The sequence below is a fragment of the Talpa occidentalis genome, unplaced genomic scaffold (genome assembly GCF_014898055.3).
Source record: "Talpa occidentalis isolate TD23 unplaced genomic scaffold, MPIMG_talOcc4v2.1 talOcc4.3, whole genome shotgun sequence".
Lineage (NCBI taxonomy): Eukaryota > Metazoa > Chordata > Mammalia > Eulipotyphla > Talpidae > Talpa > Talpa occidentalis.
In genome coordinates, this window is record NW_023603184.1 from 64,939,274 (window position 1) to 64,960,581 (window position 21,308).

General features: G+C 51.6%; 1 protein-coding gene across 1 annotated transcript; it reads left to right on the forward strand.

Annotated features, from left to right (window-relative positions):
- Positions 1-19,119: 19,119 nt before the first annotated feature.
- C1QL2 (complement C1q like 2) lies at positions 19,120-20,953 on the forward strand. The gene is given in 3 exon segments (XM_037521818.1): positions 19,120-19,420; positions 19,423-19,802; positions 20,378-20,953. Coding segments are annotated over 3 exon segments (861 nt in total). The 3' UTR covers positions 20,558-20,953.
- Positions 20,954-21,308: the final 355 nt, after the last annotated feature.

Consider the following 21,308-nt stretch of genomic DNA (forward strand, 5'->3'; position numbering starts at 1 on the left):
TGATGGCAGAAGAGCAAGGCAGCAAAGGCTCCGGTAACTCGGACAGGGCCATACTCTCATCATGAGGACCCTCCTCATGACCTCATCCAGTCTCAGCCCTTCCAAGGTCACACTTCCTAATACCATCATACTGTGGGGTGGGGGGGGTGGTAAATCTCCAACACATGAATTTGGAGGGGACATAAATATTCAATCCATAACCCCTCATCATGTTATTCAGGCCTTGTAGCACTACTTCCCTGGTCTAGCTCCACCCAGCTGAGTGGATTGAAGGGAAATCTGCTTTCCCAGTGTCACAGGCCATTCTCAGATTTTATTTGTGTGTGTGTGTGTGTGCCCAAGATGACTCGATGCACAGAAATTCTTATTAGTGGGATTCCATTCCTCAGTGAGGATTTTGGCTCTTGCATCTAGCAGAGGCGCAGGAGAAGCCCTGGGGATGTCTGCGATGGGGGAATGACCGCCCACGTGGGCGCCCACAGACCAAGGGCTGTTGAGGGGCTGTTTCTTTGAATTCCCACTGCAAGCTCCCCTGGGGAGCCACGTAGAGGCTTGTGGATTTCATTCCTGCTCACTGCATCCTCCATGCCTGCTGCCAGCTGCCACGCCAGCTGGTCTGTGCAGGAAGCATGTGGGGTCTGAGAGGGGGTGGTGAGGGTAGGATTCTTCTCGGGAAGCAAGCTAGAACCCTCTCACAGAGACACCCTGCCGTGTTCACCTAGTCATCAGCCCTCTCTTCACCCACCCAACAGGCAGCATCCCAACAGGGGATGGGAGGGCACTGTGCTGCTGTAACTATCTTGGAATGAGATGCTTCTTCCATCCCACCTGGGCAGGGAGAAGATGCTGGCTGCTGGCCCCTCCACCAGGGCCTGGCATAGTGGGTCCTAACACCTTTCCTCCGGGGTACTCAGCTAGCAGGCAGTTGCTTCCTCCTGTCTTCTCTCTGGCACCTAAGACCAGCCTTCTCAAGGCAGAATGGATGGGGCTGGTGTGATCTTTCTGGGGAGAATGTTGCCTGCTGGAGAGGTGGCCAGCGTGTTTGATGGATAGTGCTCCGATCCAGCCTGTCCGAATGCATTTGTCTCGTCCCCCTGAATCCAGCCAGCTCATAAGACAAGTCTAACCCTTTCTGACAGAATCAGTGCAGCCTGGTCCTCTGAGCAGGGCCCAAAGTGGGCAGGGCCTGGCTGAGGCTGCCTGGGCTCTCTGACCATTTCTCCAGGGGCCTGCTGGCTGAGGGAGGTCACATGGGGACCCCTGGGGAGCTCTACAGACAGAGCCCAGACCATGAACAGAGCTAGAGAGAGGAGAGGGGTCCCTGCCACTGTGGCTTCTCTGAGCCCCAAGGCAAAAGTAAGGAGGAGAATAAGCAAGGAGGGCTTTTAATTTCTTGCCCCCACCCCCTACCCCCATTCCTGTTCTGAGATCCAGTTCCTATAAAAAGCCCCATGTGTGCTGAAATTGCACTAGCCTGGGTTTGAATCCTGGGGGAATACACTGGACGAGAGGGGCCATCTGGTCCCTTGGAGAATCTCCACTGCAAGTCTCACCTGCCCACCCCACAAAGGTCTGCCCTTGGGCAGAATACTTTCCCATCTGTATCTGAATGCACCCTGTGGTGTCCTGTTGTGCCAGGCCCCTACAATCCCTCACCTTTTGGTCTCTGGCATCTTTCAGAAACTGTAAATTCATAATACTGGCAAAAGCTTTGCTTGGAAGGGCAGAGAGACAGCCCCGGACTGAGGATGTCACTTGGGGGTGGAGGAGGGAGTGTGGGTCCTGAGGACAGTAGAGAGCCGGGAGTGGGGAGTTTCTCTGCTAAGGACAGAATTCTGTTCAGGGGAGAGAGGCCAGGGGAGCCCAGCATCAGCAGCCTGTCTCCATGTCTGGATTTTACACGGGAAACGGAATAAAGAGCCATGGAAGGACACCCCACTGGGTCTTTCTAGAAGTCAGAGGACAGAGCCAGGCAGGGAGAGGCAGATGGACCCAGTCATGGGTTAGAGCGGCTGTTTCCTGCCGCCTGCCCCCTCCTGCACAAGGACTAGCAAGCCGGGGAGGGTTGGCACTCTGGTTACGCCCATCAGGAAAAGGAAGCCCTGCGGGTGCTCAGAAGACCCGAGACCTTCCCTAGGGTTTGTGGAGAGTCGGGAGGAAGCCAGGGACTGGCTTTACTCTTGGGGGATCACAGGACAGAGGAGATTCAAATTCCTGTCCTAAAAGTGTTCCCCGTGTATTATTTCCTCCACCAATACCCAAGCAACACCAAGTCCTGCACGGACACAGCTGATCCCAGGCAGCTCCTGTGCTGTGATGGGGCAGCGCCTGAGCCCGTGGCGGCAGAGCACGCAGGCGCTGGCAGTTAGAAGGGCAGCCCTTGTGCACTGAGATGGTGTGGGCCGGGGTGTCTGATGCAGTTCTGTTAATCCATTGTCTAGATGGTGAAACTGAGGCTCAGAGGTCTCTGGCCCAGGTCCCGAGCTGTGATAGCTATGCTGGGAGCAGACTTCAGTCCAGAGCACACTATCGTATGTCGACTGGAGATCATGATACCTACATTATAGCCACGATACTGAACTCTCTGCCTGCCAGGGGGCCTCTGAGGGGACAGCTACTGCAGACTTGCTTGGGAATGCCCAGATGCTTGCGGAGGGCAGCAGAGGGGATGCGAAGGCTGCACGCAGAACTGGATCACAGGACCCCCTGTGCCCCCTAACTATGGTGTGACCTTGGGGAAGCTGTTTAAGGTCTCTGAATTTCAGGTTCCTCATCTGCAAAATAGAACTAATGACATTTCCCTGGAGGAGTTGTTATGAGGATTACCTTTGAAGACAGGTGAACTGCTGGTGTCTCCAAAGGGGTGTATACACGACTGGCACCTTCCTGGTGTCGCCAAAGGGGTGTATATATCCCTGCTCCCCTTTGTGCTTTCAAGCTCTGCTATGGTTTATAGAAAGGCATGGAGTTTCAGCTCTCCCATCCAACCTCTCACTGTACGGTAACGCTGTTGGGGTGGAGGCCTCCTCATTGCCAGGAATCCGTCTGTTCTTGATGTGGGTGGTGGTTCCTTACCCTGCTCCCGTCTGGCCCCAGGAGCCCTTGGGCTTTTGGTGAGCTGGGTATCTTTTTGCCAATGGCCACTTTTTGAATTGTATACAATGGATTGGGCAAGCATGAAAATGTTTACTTCTTTAGAAGATCTGGCTCTCTGGCTTCCAAATTAATGAGGACCCAGATTGACCCAGGATTTGGCAAAGTCCTGTTCCCACTTTCAATAGCCTCATAGGCCCTCATGCTTATTTCTGTCGATAGGAAGTAATTCCCCCTTCTCTTTGCCTTCCCACACTGTACTAGACCTCAGGGTTTAAGATGCCCTCTCCTCAATGGCCCCAGGGGGTGTTTCTGAGGTCCGTAATGCCCTCCTTTCTTTATACCCTGGTTTATAAAACTCAGGTCAAGCAGAGGCGCCCTTTTCTTCTAGAACACTTCCCTGGTCTCCTCAGAGGGAACCACCCCCTGTAACTGCTATGGTCTAACTTGAAAAGCAGGGCAGGAAGGGATTAGACGGTAATCATGACCTGCTGCCACCAGGGGGCGTGCCACACAGGGAGAATCAAAGGGCTGCACACCTAATAATCTCAGGCCAGTTTGCACCCCAAGTAGGAAGTGACCACTGCTTCTGTGTGCATAGAACACAGGGCCATGGGGAGAGCAGTCAGAATGGCTGTAGGTATTATTCTTCCCAGGCAGAGACAGGGACAGGGACCCCTCCGGCACGTGCGGCAGCTCAGAGTAACTGACAGAAGCTGTCTTCTCTCTTCCCTTTTTCAAGGAGGCACAGAAGCAGAAAGTGACCAGTCAGGAGCTTGTCTGGGTTGTTTGGCAGAGGGGGTAGGTCACTTTTGCTTCGTCACAAAGTTCCCCGCTACACGATCCCAAAAGGATTAAGGCTAGCTGCCAACGAGAATCAAGGTTCCGGCCAGAATGGGCCACACCAGCTAGCAGACCCCTCTCTGAATTCTGTCCTCAAGCAGCTCCTAACTCTCTGGATTGTGGCTGCACCTGCTGTGTTCATCTGAGGGGCTCTTGTCTCCAACCTGTCACCCTATCAGGTGGGAGTCCCTCAAGACCATGTCTTGTTCACCCTGGTATCCCAGGGAGGCTGATCCAAGTGTGAATCCTAGAAATGCTGCCTCGAGTCCCTCAGAACTCATTGCATTTTCAGTGGGACACCGTGGGACAATGCAGGGACCCAAACAGGGCAGGGGCAGCCCCGGGGCAAGGCTCTACAGGTGGGGTGCATCAGGTGGCCCCTTCCTTCCACCTGAACTATCTGGGCCTTCCTGTCCTCTCCCTGGGTGGGGTGTCTCTCAGTCTGATGTGTCAGATGGCCAGGCCACAGTCCCCAGTTATTCAGCCAAACACTAATCTAGTGTTGTTGGGAAGGTATTTTATAAGTGGTATTAACATCTATGTATTGACATTATATAAAAAAAAAACCTCCCTTGATAAGCTGGGTGGGCCTGCATCGATGAGTCCAAAGGCCTTGAGAGCAGAGGTGAGACTTCAGCTGAGGACAGAGCAGCTTCAGCCCATGCCTGGGAGTTCCAGCCTGCCCTTCCTGATGACATGCCCTGTGGATTTCAGATTTGCCTCGCTGGCCCCACAGTCATGTAAGCCAATTCCTTGCAACAAATTCCTTAATATATAACTCTTACTGGTTTTGTTTCTCTGGTAAAATTCTACCTGTTCCAGGTGGGCTGGGAATCCACCTGCCTGGGAAGAGAGGAATGAATCAGGGCAAGAGCCAAGCTGATACTGGACACCTCTTGGCTGTATGCTAAGATTCTCATCACATTTAACCTCTGTGCCTCATGTGTCATAGGTTCTATTATTCTCCTCATTTTATGGATGAGGCAACTGAGGCACAGAAGAGTTAAGATATGCATCCAAGGTCACACAGCAGGCTGCAGGCCAGTATAGGACACGCCTGACTCCCACTCACACAGGCCTAACATTTTTTGAGCCAGTGACCCCTTTCGTAGCCTTATAAAGTCATGGAAGCCTCCTCTGAAAGATTCATATGCAGACAATAAAATGCACAACTTTACAAAGGAAATCATTTAAAAAATATTTTGAAGCACAAATTTATGAGGTGGAAATACATGTGCTTTTATGTTAACGGGTTCCATTTACTAGGCTTGTGAGGGTTCACGTGTCAGAATACTGCATGTGACGAGAGCTGTGACTACTGTGTTATGCTGTGATCATAACTGTGATTTTTCTTGGTGACAAAGTCACTAGTTCCATGCTTTCCCTCCTAGTGGAAGGAAATGCTAAATTTCAATTAGGGTGATGATAAAGACGTATGTCCACACAAGTTCACAGCTGCTCTGAGTGACTCCAATGGAGGGCAGACTTTACCACCCTCCTGTGGTGTCTGCTTTTCAGGTCAGATGTAGAACAAATTACTGGGCACAAGAGAAGTCCTGGCTAGCAGTGGCAGACATGCCTCCCTGTTTCTCCACTCTGGGACTCAGACGGGCAAGACGCCTGAGGGTGCTTGAGAAGTGAGCGGACGGCTATATATTGCCTGTCCCAGCTCAGTCCCTCCTGCCCCTGAATTGCCCCTGCTCCAGCCCCAGTGGCTCCAGTCCTGGGCCTGCTTGAATTCCCTACACGTCCATGTGTCACGGGAATGCCTGGCCCTGCAGTTCCTTGCTGCTTCTCCCGGAGACAGAGGCCGTGGCCGCCCCATGTTTTCTGCAGACCCTTCTTGTGTTTATGTCAACAGAGCCACGCTTGGCAGGCTGGCTCACCCTCCTGCATGTAGAGTAGCTTTGCTGACTGACTGGTGGCTGAGAGGCAGAGCATCTCCTGGTGGAGCGCTCTGGAGGGACCAAGGGCGAGAGCGAGACCAGCCACCTTCCCTGCCACCCCCAGGTGCCTGGAAAGGGTGGCCAGAGAGTCCACAGCACCTCCTCATCTCCTTCCTGGCCTGGAAACAAGCAGGCCAGCCTGATGACAATATAGCTCCCAGCAGGATAGCTTGAGCTCAGCCTCAGCCTTACCTCTATGCCTTTCTCACCTGTGTTACCTCTCTTGCTCAGATGGTGGGGGAAGGGGAGCTGAAATGCCTTGAGTGCTTATTATGTGCCAGGCACTTAGAATACCTGGTCTCATTTGCTTCTTGCTATAACCCTGTGAAGCTCTGCATGACACCAATTTGATAGGTGAGGAAGCTTGGGTTCGGCAGTAAGAGGCGAGAATCTGAACCCAGCACTTGTGCCAAGATGCATCCACTTTCCACCTCACAGGTTGCTTTCCTCTGGTCAGTCTTTGCTGAACCCTGGTGCCCCACTCCCAGGCTGCAAGAGCATCTTCCAGCACTAAGAAAGCCCTTTGCATATGAGTCCCGACTAATGCGTGTGTCACTCAGCAGCTTCCTCTCCCCCCGGGTATTTACATGTGAAGAGGGCTTCGGGACATAGCTGGGCTCAGTTCTCAGAGAATGGCTCTAATGTGTTGAGCAGGATCATTTAGGGGTTTGGAGCACAGGAAAGCTGTGTGAGGCGTGGAGGGTGTGGGATGGATCTGAGAGTTTGAAGACTAGAGTTGGCTGGGTGGGGTGGTGGAGACCACCAGGACTAACTTCACTTGAAGCGCTGACTTGACTGAGCTGCCCCCACCAGTCCCACACTCTGAGCTTCTTTCCTAGTGAGTGGACTATGCTGGGCTCTGGGGGAGACCCCTTCTCTTGGCAGGACTACTGAGCCCCCAGTCCAGAGTTATAATTCCATCTTTGCTTTTGCTGGTAGGAAAGGAGGGAGGAACAGGGGAGAGGTTTTCACTTTGTGCTTTGGTGATTGGCTGGCTGACAGGGGCATGGGCACCATGATCCAGGAGGCTGAGAACCTCTCTGCTCCATCTCTGACCCCCAGGGCCTATCCAGGAAGATTCTTACTCCACCCCCACTCCCATCTCCAATTTAAATAGGACTTTAGTGTTATACCCATCTGACAGAGGAAAAACTGAGGTCTAGAGAGGGGAAGTGACTGTGGACCCCCAGTAGAACCTGTACTTGCAGGAGAGGACTGTCAGAGAGGGAGAGGCTTCCTCTGATGACATTAATTCCTTGTTCTTATTTCTGAGAGGCACAGTGATCTAGAGAGATCCCTCCTCTTCATTTTTGTTCTAGACTCCTTCATGGAGTCAATAGACCAATCAGGCTAGGTATGCTTAACACACACACACACACACACACACACACACACACACACACCCTCATAAATCCCTGGATCCTGCTTTGCCCAAGATATGTGTGTGCATGTGTGTGTGTGTGTGTGTGTGTGTGTGTGTGTGAGGAGCTATGAGTGAATGGGCAGGGTTGACATTTACTTCCACTCTTCCTTCAGACACCAACAGGGACGGAGTACTGCTTATTTTTGAGATGAGGAACAGGTTCAGGAAAGAGAGGTAACTTGCTCAAGCTCTCACAGCTGGAGGAGGCTGAAGCCATTCATGCTTTCCATCCCATTGTGCTAGTGAATGGTGAAGACTTCATGTGTCACGCTTCCCAGGCAACATGCAAGAGGCACAATTAATAATTAATTGTGCCCATGGTGAGTACCAAGTGTGTCTGAGGAATTGTGCTATGCTCTGGGGCCCTAGAGAGAAGGAGATTGTGGTTCTTGCCCTCAAAAGACTCAGAACATTGTGGGGGAGAGAAACACACATGTAATCATCGCAATTTACTGTGACAAATTCTTTAATCAACAGTAAATGCAAGTCAAAATGTTGTTGTAAGATTCTGGAGAGTTACTAACTTATGCTTGAGAGATTCATAGAAGGTTATTTCCTAGGTGGAGACTGTCGAATTGGGTTTTGAGGGCTAAAAGGAATTCATCAGAAGTTTGAAGTGGTGACAAGGATGTTCCAGGTGGGGAGAATGCAGCAACTTGTGCAAACACTTTTTTTTTCTTTTTAAGATTTATTTATTTATTTATAAAAGCACTGGGTACAGTCAGAAGCGCCAGAGGGTGAGAGAATTCACCAGAGGTAGAGCAGGGAGCAGAGCAGGCAGAAGGACCGAAGTACACTGCTGAGGGGAGCAGAGGGCGGCAGGAGAGGTCTGCGCGCCATGTGGGACCCTGCCAGCATCCGGGGATCAAACCAGCGCTGCAGAGGCTGCAGGCAGCCTCGCAGTCCAGCGCTCAACCGCTGCGCCACCAGGGGAGGCCCAACTTATGCAAACACTTTAAGGCATATCTGTGGGGACCTCCTGGGGATTGAACTTGGTATTTTCAAGATTGGATTTCACAAATATTAGTGCCCATGATAATAGTAATGTCAGGCAACAGTTTTCTAGAGCTCGCTAATAACACAATCTCTTCTAAGAACTCTCCATATTCACTCATTTAAATTTCACAATAACCCATGAGGCAGGTACTGCTACAGTATTATACCCATTTCATAGGTAAGGAGATAGTGGCATAGTGATGAAGGAACTTGCTCAAGGCAACAAAGCTAGTCAAAGGCAACACAGCTACTCAATAGCAGAAGCAAGATTGGAACTCAGAATTTTCTAGAATCCATGCTCTAGCTAAAACCTAAAATCTGGCTAAATATGTCACAGACAATAGCACAGTGACTATTGATATAGTAAATATTCAGAAAAGCACATCATTGACTGAAACACACACACAAATATTTTGAGTGCTTTGAGTTTTCCAAGCCAGTTTTATTTAGGAATACTTTATTTTTTCTTTCAAATATGAGATCATAGAAAACACTTAAGGAATTTTTGTCTTGTTCTTAAGAGTGACCTCAATGGGGGCTATTCCCTTTGGTAGAGGGGTAGGAACTGGAGGAATTTTCTGGTCCTTGATGACCCCCCCCCCAATTAGTTCCACCACCGTTCCAGCACTGGACTGCTCTCACTCAGCTGCAGCTCTCCTTAAATGAATCTGCCAAAATCCTGTGCTCCTTTTACATACTTATCATGCAAGAAAACAAATCTAATTAGAGTTTGGGAGAAACCCTTTGGTATTATTAAAGCTGCATTTTAGTCTTAGGGTTGATTTCTCTCTCTCTCTCTTGACTGGGAGAAATATCGGCTGTTAGACAGCACTAGTGGTTGCCTTGTCACAGCAGCATTTCATGGGAAGTGGTGTGTGTGTGTGTGTGTGTGTGTGTGTGTGAGAGAGAGAGAGAGAGAGAGAGAGAGAGAGAGAGAAAGACAGAGAGAGACAGAGAGACAGAGAGACAGAGAGACAGAGACAGAGAACAGTCTCGCTTGCCTACCTAACCCCTGAGCCTTCCGGGGCTGGGACTGGTGTTGGGGTGAAGGTGGGAGAGGAGGGCATAAATGGAGTGTCCAATGTTTCCATAGAGAACTATGAGCTCACATCAGAGCCTGTGAACATGAGTTAATTCTTGGATTTCTGAAACCCAATCCCTTCCTGCTAAGGGAAGTGCCGCAGCCACAGCCATTAGCACCACGGACAGCGGCAGGCTTGCCAGGAGCACACTGGGGACTGGCTGGACTTGGCTTCCTCATGAAGTGGACCCTGGTGGGAGTGAAATTGTAGGATCACAGGATATTTTTGCATTGCAGAGGTGGGGGCTTATCTGGGTCACTGCCATCTATCCACCCTTCCGCCTATCATATAGACACAGGGTCCCAGAGAAAATATAATTGCCAGGGACCAAGAGAGTGGTGACAAGGTGAGGGTGATGGCACCATGGCTATGGATTTCTGGGTTCTCTGTCTTGTCTAAGTCTTCAGGGCCAGGCAGTGTGTTCAGCAACTGCCCATTAATGTTGTGTGATGCAATGGGAGGAGGCCCTGATCACGGCTGAGTTCTACAACTGCACACACAAAGGGCTGCATCTCTCTCTAGGGTAAATCCATATGGTCTTGGAGGAACTTCTGAATCAAAAGTCTGCTTCCCCCAGTAATCAATAGGTGTGTTTTCAGTACTGTTCTTTAACTGTACAAGGTAAGCCCAAGTCTGTGAAGAAAATACAAACAGGCAGCCACACTCTCTGGTGGTTTCTGGGGCTGCTGGTGACTCGCGGTGCCCAGGGGAAAATGTACCCAGCTTTGGGCTGTCTCAGTCTGCATCCTGAGTGGTCAATCCCGGCATCAACCCCCAAGGGTACCAAAAGGCAGGACCTTTGCCTGAAGAGCATACAGCCTCCTATTGGGGAAACGTCACTCAGAGAAGAATACTGCAGGGGTCATCTGAAGACTGTCACTTGTCACATGTGTATCTCCAGGTTGGAGCATAGGTCACTCAGGTGAGGCAAGTTCTATGTTGGTGGATGTTATCAGGAAGATAAGAAAGGAGATTGGAAAAATAATCCAGGTAAACTTATTCAGCCAGCAAGTGGCAATGTTTCCACTTTTAGATGGATCCTCAATATCTTGCACATATTAGGCACTCAATAAATATTTACTGCATGGATGAATAATTAAACTGCACCACCCTGTGTGCTAGAGGACAGAAAGAAACCAGGTGGGCTGTGTGACTCAAATGGTTGGCACATTGTGGGAATAAGACTAAGCCTTGGCCAGCTCCGCAGAGGAGAGATAATTAGGGTGCCAGCCGCAGTCTCCAAGAGGACTTTTAGGGGCTGGCTGACCCTCTTGACTCAAATGTGTTGCTGTTTCTTCTGGGTTAATGGGCCTGGTGGGGGCTTCCTCATTGGCCACAGAGTAGGAGTAGGGCTGCCTGAATATTTTCAAGGGCTGGAGCCCCCCTGAATCCTGTTTCAGCTGTGAACATCTTAGAAGCTAGAGCTGGAAAAAAAAACAACAAGCCCTCAGGTCACAGTGGCCTGGTCTGTCTCACTGTGGGAGCCTGTGTACTCGGCCTCACTCACTCCCTGGCCTGTGACTGTGGGGCATATTTACCTGCCTGAAAGGACAGGGAGAGGCTGTGGTGCCCATACCCCACTGAATACCTAGTCCAGCGCCCAGCACAGAGCTGAAGAATATTATTTCTCTTATTTTTCTTCCAAAGTGATCACTCAATAAACACAGTGAACGACTAAGGGGTTGGGGGCTGGATAAACAAAGTGAGACACTGGGCAAACCTTACTGTAATCTCCAGTAAGTCCAAGGTGATGCATGAAGAAGATAGCTGGAGGGAGGAGGAATCAGTATTTGTGGGGAGTGGGGCCTTGAAAGGAAGGTGGCACATAAAATACACTGTCAACACCAGCCCTGCATGGACCCCTCTGCTCTGTAGAAACCAGCTTCTTCCCTGGCTCCAAATACTTCTTGGGCAGTTCCATCTCCATTACCCAGACCTCTGATCAGGTCATATTTCACCTGTCCTCTAAGGTTATGCTCTGACTTCCTCAAGGGCTGTGGCCACAATGACTTGCTTTTAGCAGCCTCTTCCTATCTATACCCTCTGTCTGTACTACCTAAATAGACATCTTTGATGGGTGCTTAGGTGCTTTCTTCTTATTAGTCTTGTCCCTCCAACTAGATTGTAAACTCTTTAGCAAGAAGGTAATTATCTTGGTCCTCCCTTTGGTGCCCCCCACCCCAGAACAGTGTTCTGCATATGGTAGATGTGCAGTAAATTCTATTGGGAAAATGGATGAGCAAATAAATGAATAGATAGACAGGAAGGAAGGAAGGAAGGAAGGAAGGAAGGAAGGAAGGAAGGAAGGAAGGAAGGAAGGAAGGAAGGAAGGAAGGAAGGAAGGAAGATGGGCATTCTAGTTTTTACGAAGACTGTAAGGAACTTACGTGGCTTGTAAGGTTAGTGTTCTTTCTTTTTTTTTTTAATTTAATTTATTTATTTATACAAGCACTGGTTACAGTCAGAAGCACGGGAGGGTGAGAGAATTCACCAGAGCCAGAGCAGGGAGCAGAACAGGCAGACTGACGAAGTACACTGCTGAGGTGAGCAGCGGGCAGCAGGAGAGGTCTGCGCGCCATGTGGGACCCTCACCAGCGGCCGGGGATGGAACCAGCTCTGCAGAGGCTTCAGGCAGCTTCGCAGCCCAGCGCTCAACTGCTGCACCACCAGGGGAGGCCCAGTTAGTGTTCTTTCTTTACCTCACTTTCTTACTCTTCTACAACAGACAACATGCTTTTAAAATTTTTACTTCTTGAGTAAAACTTGATGTGAGATAATATGCGTGAAGATTTCAAGTGATATAACATAATCAGGACTTATAAACATTTATTGAACACTTGCCATGTCATGATGATAGTTCCTGTCCTGAAGAGGCTTACAGATAAGTTGGGAGATAAGAGTTACACACATGAAAACTTCAGCTAGAATGTTCCAGTGGTTGGGGCTCCAGCTCTGGAGACATCCATGCCAGGGATCCCAGCATGCCTTGGAACAATTGTTGTGAAAATTACATCCAGTGGGGACATTTGTAAATAGATAGATTATCTATCTATCTATCTATCTATCTATCTATCTATCTATCTATCTATCTATCTATCTATCTATCTATCTGTCTCTCTGTCTTTCTATCCATCTATAAATATATCTATAGATTTATGTTTCCTCATTTGTAAAAGCAAGGGCACATAAAACATTTAAGAAATTAATATGTTTAAAACTCTTGGCATAGTGCCTGGCACATAGTTAGTGCCCAAAAAATATTACTTATAATTGTTATTCCTAAAGATATCAAACTTTATTGGCTTTCTGTTATGAATCAGCTACAAAGAACTTCAGGCATTGGATTACCATAGCTCTCTCTTGACAGTTGATTCCTCCCTCCATATTGTATTATTTTCATTAGCAAATAATAGCTCATGTCTCTTCCATCTTGAACCTCATCTCCTTGATCCCTCAGCAGCGTTTAGCTGCCATGCCATCTCTCTGCCTCTTTCCTTCTCCAGGTTTTCAATACTTGTCTACACATATTGCTTCTATTTCCTCTCTCACATCTTGACTCCACTGAGACCAATTTCTCCCACTGCTCAGCTGAAAAGGATCTTGTTAAGTATTATTCAGGCTAGACCAATGACTGTAACAAATAACCTTCCCGATCTCAGTGGCATAACACAATTCAGAATATTCCAGACTGAGCTGGCATGGGCAAGAAGGCAGAGGGGGCTCTACTCCATGCAGTGACCCAGAGACTCAGGCTCTATTCAGAGTGGTTCTACACCCCCCTGGGACCTCAGAACCCTTTCTGTCTACCTGCCAGATAAAGGAAAAATAGTTTGGCAAGATTATGTGGAAGATTTTAGGGTCAAGGTCTGAAAATGGCTTACATTACTTCTGCTCACGTTCTGTTGGCCATATTTCAGCTCCATGTCCTCACCATTCTGAAGGGAGCTTGGGAAAGAAGCCTTGGCTCTGCCCAAGAGGAAAAGGAAGTGGATTTGTGAGCACTACCATAACCATAGTCCCCAGTGACTTCTCTGTTGCCCTACTCACTGGATACCATTTTGTCCTCATCTCACTACTTTACCTCTTAACAGCTTTCTAAATAACTCATCATGTCTTCCTTCTTCTAAGCCATCCTCCTAGTTTCTTCCTTATCCTGGCTGATTCTTCTCAGTCTCTTTTGAGATTTCCTTGTCTCTACCTAATTTCTAAGTGACTAGGATAGAGTGGTTCTCCCTCTGCCCATTTGCCATTCCCAGGGTTGCAAATACCCTCTGTAACTTGAGGACTCTCTGGGGTATACCTCTGGTTTTGATCTCGCCTCTGAGTACCAACTTGCATTATTGACCACATGATGTCTTCATTCAGATATTTCACTGGAATCTCAAATAACATTTACTAAGCTGAGCTCTCAACTCCTTCCACCTCCCATCTCCTGCAACAGGCTGTTCTTCCCCTTATACCCTTCTTCTCATGATCATTCACCCAGTTGCTGAAGTGCTACCTTAGGAATCAACTTTGATTTCTCCCTCCTTCTCTCTTAAATTCCATCTTGAATCTGTCATCAAGACCCATAGTTTCATGTTAAAAATACAGCTGGAATTTCACCCCTGTTTTTTATAATATGCCAGAATATAACCCTTACCTCTTTCTTAGATTAAATAATAGGCTCCAAACTGATTTTCTTATTTCTGTTCTCTCCCCCACATCCATTCACCACATCACAGTGAGGGGGATCTTTGCAAAACGTAGATGGCATTGTGTCACTCTATTTAAATTCCTTCAGGGGCACTCGGTTGCACTCAGGATAAAATCCACAACTTTCAACAAGACTAGCAAGACCTGGGCCTCCCTGATGGTACAGCGGTTGAGCGCTGGGTTGCGAAGCCTCTGCAGCGCTGGTTCGATCCCCGGCTGCTCCCCGGCCACTGGAGGAGGGTCCCGCATGGCGCGCAGACCTCTCCTGCCGCCCGCTGCTCCCCTCAGCAGTGTACTTAGGTCTGTCTGCCTGCTCTGCTCCCAGCTCTGGCTCTGGTGGATTCTCTCCCCGTCCTACACTTCTGATTGTACTCAGTGCTTGTATAAATAAATAAATAAATCTTTAAAAAAAAAAAAAAAAAAGTTTAAAAAAAAAAAAAAAGACTAGCAAGGCCTTGTGTGATGTGGCCTCTGCCTACTTCTCTGATCTCATCTCAGGGCTGCCCTCCCCCTGCAAACAAACAGCCATGCCTATTTAGATGCAAATCCAAGTGAGCCAGTAGTAAGAGTGGAAAAAGTCAAGGAAGCCTTGCAGGACAGCTAGAATGGAAGGGACCAGGCCTGTGTTGTTCTCCACTATACACACAGCACTTGGCACAGTGCCTGACATACAATAGAGGTCAATAAAAATTTGTGGAACAAATGAATGATAACGCATGAATGATTAAATGGCATGATTCCTGCTCTACGGGTAGAGGAGGTCAGCAAATTGACAAATACTTGGTTTATATGACACTGACAGATAGTCAAGGTACTCTAAGGCTACATGGACTGGAAATGTCAACTCTGCTTGGGGCAGTGTCAGGGAAAACTTTGAACAAGAAGGTGACACTAAGCAGGGACTTGAAGGCTAATTAAAGATAAGTCCAGAGAGATGAGCAGAGACAGGCATCTCATACTAAGGACACTGGTAAATGAATACTGGGGGTCATTGCTGTTGGGGGCCATTAGAACAATAGACAAGACAGTGTGTGATCGAGTGTCAAACCATATGTCACAGACCACAAGGGCTTTGTAATATGAGAAGTTGGGGATGCCTGGCACATGGTAAGCTTTCAGTGGGTATTGGTGGAAGGAATGCAGACTGGATTACTAAGGGCAATAATGGGTTGATCTGAGTCATTACTGTGCCTTGAAATGGAAAACCATTGTCTAAATGGAAGACGATATGCTAATAAAAGTCATAATTAATATTAATGAGAAGACAGTAACTGATGATCCCTCAGGGGAAGCAGAAGCCAGGTGGATGAGAAGGTGTATCGAACACTCCAGTAGGCCATTTTGTCTGGCTCTGCCACCCTGGGCGGGAGGGAGGGAGAGCAGGGAAAGGACTTCATGACTCAGGTAGTCTCTTGCAGGAGGCTGCCTTCCTGCTGCCTGGTCCAGCTACTGATGCCCCACCCCTGGGGGAGGGCTGGCCTTAGGAGGGAACCATCCTCCCCGAGAGACTGTAGGATCTTGATCTCCAGGAAAGGTCTGCCTGAGGTTTGTGAGGGTGAAAGCTGGGTCTCAAGCATGAGCCTAGGTCTCAAGTATCTTGCCCCCCTTGCTTCTTTCCTTCCCCAGGTCCTGTGTGGACAAAAACACTGCAGGGTTAGGAAATTCAAACTGAGTAAATGCTGGTCTTGAAAATGTTTGTCTAGGTAGACGGGTGACTCTCAAGCCTCAGGACAGTCTGTCTCGAGGGCAGGAAGCCAGAGCGGGGCCATTAGAGGGGAAGGGAAGGCACAGGGCAGAGTCCCTTCTCTGCTTTGGAGAAGGATAATGTGTGTGGGTAATCTGTGGGCCCTCTCTCTTTTTTCAAATCATAAATCTACCTCCATCACCCTGCTTACTGTCCACATACCTCGTCATGGTTATCTTAAGAATGATGGTGGAGGGCCTCCCTGGTGGCACAGCGGGTTGAGCGCCTCGCTGTGGAGCTCTCCGCAGCCTCTGCAGCATGGGTTCGATTCCCAGCTGGCCAGGAGAGGTGCCTCACACAGCACAGCAGACCTCTCCTGCCTCGCCTGCTGCTCCCCTCAGCAGTGTCTTCAGTCTGTCTGCCTGTCCTGCTCCCCACTCTGTCTCTGTCTCTGGTGAATTCTCTCACCCTCGTGCACCTCTGGTCTGTGCCCCAGTTCTTGTATAAATAAATAAATCTTTAAAAAAAAAAAAAAAAAGAATGATGGTGGAGGTAGAAAAAAAATCAATAGTTAGTGATAATAGCACCCTTTAATGACCCAAGCTATTGTTATAAGGCCTTTCTGTTCGTTGTTTAACCTCTCAAAAACTGAGAGGTTACTTTTGTCGTTCCCATTCTACACATACAAAGACTGAGACTCAGGGAAGTGAAGTCATTTCTCCAAGGCCATGCAGGAAGTTATGGAGGCAGGATTTGAAGCAGATTGTGCAACTCCTGGAATTACTGTGGTGCACCAGTTTTCAGGGTGGACCTCAGGAAGGGAAGGGAGGGTTCCTGGGCCCCAGTAAACTAGAGAAGAACTTGACCAAGAGCTAGCTGACAAAGTCACTGCCGGGTTCTCAGAGACTCTGGTCCGGGTGTGAGGAGCATTCCAGCTGTGTCATAAGGGTAGAGCACATTGGGCAAGCACCTTTCAATGCTTTTGTTTTTCTATCTGTATCATGGGAGAATAATCACTAATCCACAAGGCCATCGGAAGTAACAAAGAAGCACATACAAAGTGCCCAGTGCATTGTAGTAGGTGCCCAGTAAATGCGTTCCTTTCCCTACCTCCTTTGCTGGGTAAAGTTTGCTTCGGGTTGCTTTCAGTCGCCCTTTCCATAAATACACACTGAGTGGCCAGTGCACCAGATCTTCTGCAATGCTCTGGGGGATACACTGGTGAAGGAAGAGATTGGAGCAATGTAAGCTGGGGTGAGGAGGGGAAATGACACAGAGCGATCACAGAACACAAACTAACCCTCCAGAACACAGTAACTGATACAGGAAAGTTCTCTGCAAAGCAATAACCTCTGAGGGCGCATGGTTGTTCTGGAGATGCTGATGCCCCACCAGTAACATCAGCTTGGACTCTCCCCCAGCCCAAGCCTGGTGCATGTCCCTTGTCAGCAGGGACAGAGCAGGAGCCCGTCTCTCAGAGTGTGGGAGAAGGAAATGACCTGCCTGCAGTCCCACAGCTGCTCAGGGCGAGAGCAGGATCAGAAGACAGGACTTTAGATTTCTGCATCGGATCTTCCCAACACATAGGCGCATCAGTCCTTCCTTTATTCTCACATGCTGCGTAGAAGACAGAAACTTCCTTATATCGAGTTATTGTTCATTCAAAACTTTGGCTTGGAATGGCTTTGCATTATTATTCTTTAATAACTAAACCTGCTTTAGTAGCCCGTAACTGGGGATGTCCACCTGTTGGGTGACCTGCCTTGTAGAGGTTGGCTGGAAGCCAGAGCTGAGAGCCCCAGATTACCACCGAGTGCTGGGTGTCAAGGATCTCCATTTCTAAATAAACTTTATTTTTTTTTAAAGGGGGGGATAGGAGTCAGAAATTCTTTTTTTTTTTTTAAGATTTATTTATTTATTTATGCAAGCACTGGGCACAGTCAGAAGCCGGAGGGTGAGAGAATTCACCAGAGCCAGAGAAGGGAGCAGAGCAGGCAGAAGGACCGAAGTACACTGCTGAGGGGAGCAGCGGGCGGCAGGAGAGGTCTGCGCGCCATGTGGGACCCTCCTCTGGTGGCCGGGGAGCAGCCGGGGATTGAACCGGCGCTGCAGAGGCTGCGGGCAGCTTCGCAACCCAGCGCTCAACCGCTGCGCCACCGGGGAGGCCCCTAAATAAACTTTAAACAGAGGACACGACTAAGCCCTGTTCTGGGTGGAAGAGAGCTGCCGAGGCTAATGGACTCTTGTACTTAAAGGCTTTGGACTTTTCAGAGTCAAAAAGTTGGCAAATCGGCCTTCTGAGGCTTACTTAACTTTTTGGAGACGTGTGAAAGGAAGTGAGGTTTATTTGGAATTCCAATATTCCAATTCCAGAAGGGAGATTTAGTTCATTCTGAAGAAGTAACCCAGGGCTTTCACCAGGGCGTTGTGCTGCGGAGCATCCTGGGACTGCACTTCTCCTTGACTTGTGGGCTTGAACTCTTGTCCTGCGCGCAGGTGGGGGCATGGATTGGCCCCGAAGGCCTCCCCGCGCCGCGGGGGCCATGCGGAGGTCTGCGCGCGGGCAGCGAGGGGCGCGTGGGCGTCTGCGCGTGGCGGGGGGAGGGCGCGTGAGCGTGGCCGCCGCGGGTGTGCCCGAGGAGCTCGCGCCTGGGGCTGAGCCCGCTGCGCCCACTTGTGGCTCCCGGAGCCGCCGGGAGAAAGCGCGCTCAGACCGCCTCTGCCTAGGACACCGCCCGGGAGGAGGAGGACCTACGGCTGAGGACACGAGGGCGCAGTCTCCCGAGCGCCGGCCGCGCGTGCTGCCTCGCCGCCTCCGCCGCTCAGCCCCGGCTCCTTACGTCAGGGTGCCGGGTCCCCCCTCCGCGCGGGAGCCTGCCGGCAGCCGGAGCGCAGAGCACAGCGCGCCTCGGAGCCCGCGCGCCCACCTTGCGCGCTCAGCCCCGCGGAGCCCGCCCGGAGGCAGAGCTGCCGAGACCGCACCGGACGCCGCACCCGCACCCAGCGCTCCCCGGCGACCGCTCCCCGGACCCCAGGGGCCCCGGGCTGGGTCTGCGAGCTCCCCCGCCACGCGCGCCGGGCTGCGCGGTGCCCCGGAGCGGCTCCCGGGTCGTGGGCGCCGGCGCCTGGGCCCGGGCACCTCTCGGTGAAGTAGTTGAGCGCCCAGAGCAGGGGGTCGCCACGTCGGGGGCGCGACTCGGACCCGTGGAGCCGGCCCCCGAGTGCGGGGAGCGGGCCCGCCCGCGCCGCCCCACCATTACCTCCCCGGGAGGCAAGGAGGAGCTGGTGGCGGTCGCGTCCCGGCTGTGGCAGCGGCGGCGCCGCGCTTGCCTGGCGGCCGTCGGCGTGCTCCTGGCCATGGCGCTGGGACTGCTCATCGCCCTGCCGCTGCTGCTGCAGGCGGCGCCCCCCGGCGCCGCGCACTACGAGATGATGGGCACCTGCCGCATGATCTGCGACCCGTACAGCGCCGCGCCCGGCGGGGGTCCCGCGGGGGCCAAGGCGCCGCCGCCGGGACCCAGCACCGCCGCCCTGGAAGTCATGCAGGACCTAAGCGCCCACCCTCCGCCCCCGTTCATCCAGGGACCCAAGGGCGACCCTGGGCGACCAGGCAAGCCCGGGCCGCGGGGGCCACCTGGAGAACCGGGCCCGCCTGGACCCAGGGGTCCCCCGGGGAGAAGGGCGACTCGGGGCGACCCGGGCTGCCGGGGCTGCAGCTGACAGCGGGCACGGCCGGCGGTGTCGGGGTGGCGGGCGGCGGCACCGGGGGCGGCGGCGACGCTGAGGGCGAAGTGACCGGCGCGCTGAGCGCCGCCTTCAGTGGTCCCAAGATTGCCTTCTACGTGGGTCTGAAGAGCCCCCACGAAGGCTACGAGGTGCTCAAGTTCGACGACGTGGTCACCAATCTCGGCAATCACTACGACCCCACTACCGGCAAGTTCAGTTGCCAGGTGCGCGGCATCTACTTCTTCACCTACCACATCCTCATGCGCGGGGGCGACGGCACCAGCATGTGGGCGGATCTCTGCAAGAACGGGCAGGTCAGTGACTCCCCTCACCCCATCCTAGGTGGCCCCGGCACAGTCCCGTAGACCCCTGTCCCCACCCCAGCCTCAGCCGCCTGGGAAACCAGGCTCCTTTTTTCCCACTCCTGGGTACCAGAGCAAGCCCTGGGCGGGAGCGCGCCCCAGTATCCAACTTCCCAGTGCTTTCCGGCAGCCTTTATTCGCACGTTGCACTAGAGGTTGGGCCCCCAGCGCCCAGAAACCCGGCTCTCCAAACAGCATTGTCGGGATACTTGCATACCTGCCTGTAGCCCCATGAGTTCCTCGGAAACCATCTTCTTGTTAGTTCTCATGGTGCGCCCGGCTTAACCCCCTGCCTCCAGTCTCCTCTCCTCTTTGCCATGGCCCTGGTTGCCTCCTTCCTACATTTGCCCTTGGAGTGGAAGGGTCGGGAAGGAGTTGCTAAGTTGGACAGAGTTCGGGGAGCATAGGCGGGAGCATGCGCCCCCAGCAGACTGCAGCAGGCCGGCCAGGGCGCGCGCCAGGTGAGGGTTGGGTGAGGGCCCAGGTGGAGGTGCCCCAACCCACTGGCTCTCGCCGCTCGCCCCCAGGTCCGGGCCAGCGCCATCGCGCAGGACGCAGACCAGAACTACGACTACGCCAGCAACAGCGTGGTGCTGCACCTTGATTCTGGGGACGAGGTTTATGTGAAACTGGACGGCGGGAAGGCGCACGGAGGCAATAACAACAAGTACAGCACGTTCTCCGGCTTTCTTCTGTACCCGGATTAGGGACTTGGGGAACAGGAGGTGGGGCGGCTTCAGACTGCCCTATGCCCACCGGGGAGCGCTGCTCCTCGGCGAGGACCACTCTCACTTCTTGACACTTCTGACATCTTCGTTGGAAAAGACACATCCCTGCTGTTCTCCTTGCCCCAGTCCCAACCTCACCACGTTCAGGCTGTGCTCCTGGTCCCTGTCCCCAACCCGGGGAGGGAGCGGGGTATGGCCCAGTGGGAACTGAGAGTCAGTCTGAACCCTGGACCTTGCGGCAGTGGCCCGGCACAGACTTTGGAAACCTGTACTGAACGCCACCTGATTGGACTGAACAGGTGGGGAAGCCTGCCTTCTTCCAGCCCCTCCTCGTCCAAGTGCCCTGAGCCTAGGGCTCTAGCCCTGGTTAGCCAGGTAGGCCAAAGTGAGCGGGAGCTCCCTAGGGTGTCCTTCTTTGTGACCCAAAATACTTGTGAAATTTCCCCATTCATCAGCCAAAACACCATCGCAGCAGAGCGCCAACAAATGGAGGCTTCACATCCCCACATTGCACTCCCAACTCGGCCACACCGCAATGCATTAAATTATGTTTTTAGATTAATGACTGATGTCTCTGTCAGTGTGGCCGCTGGACCTGGCCTCCAGATGTCCACCTTGGTGTAAAGACCTTAGCCAGGCTCTCAATAGCCCCATCTATGCCCTGCTTGCCAGCCACTGCCTGAACCTGCCCCTGAGATGGTTGAAAAGATGGAGAGTAACAGCAGCTCCC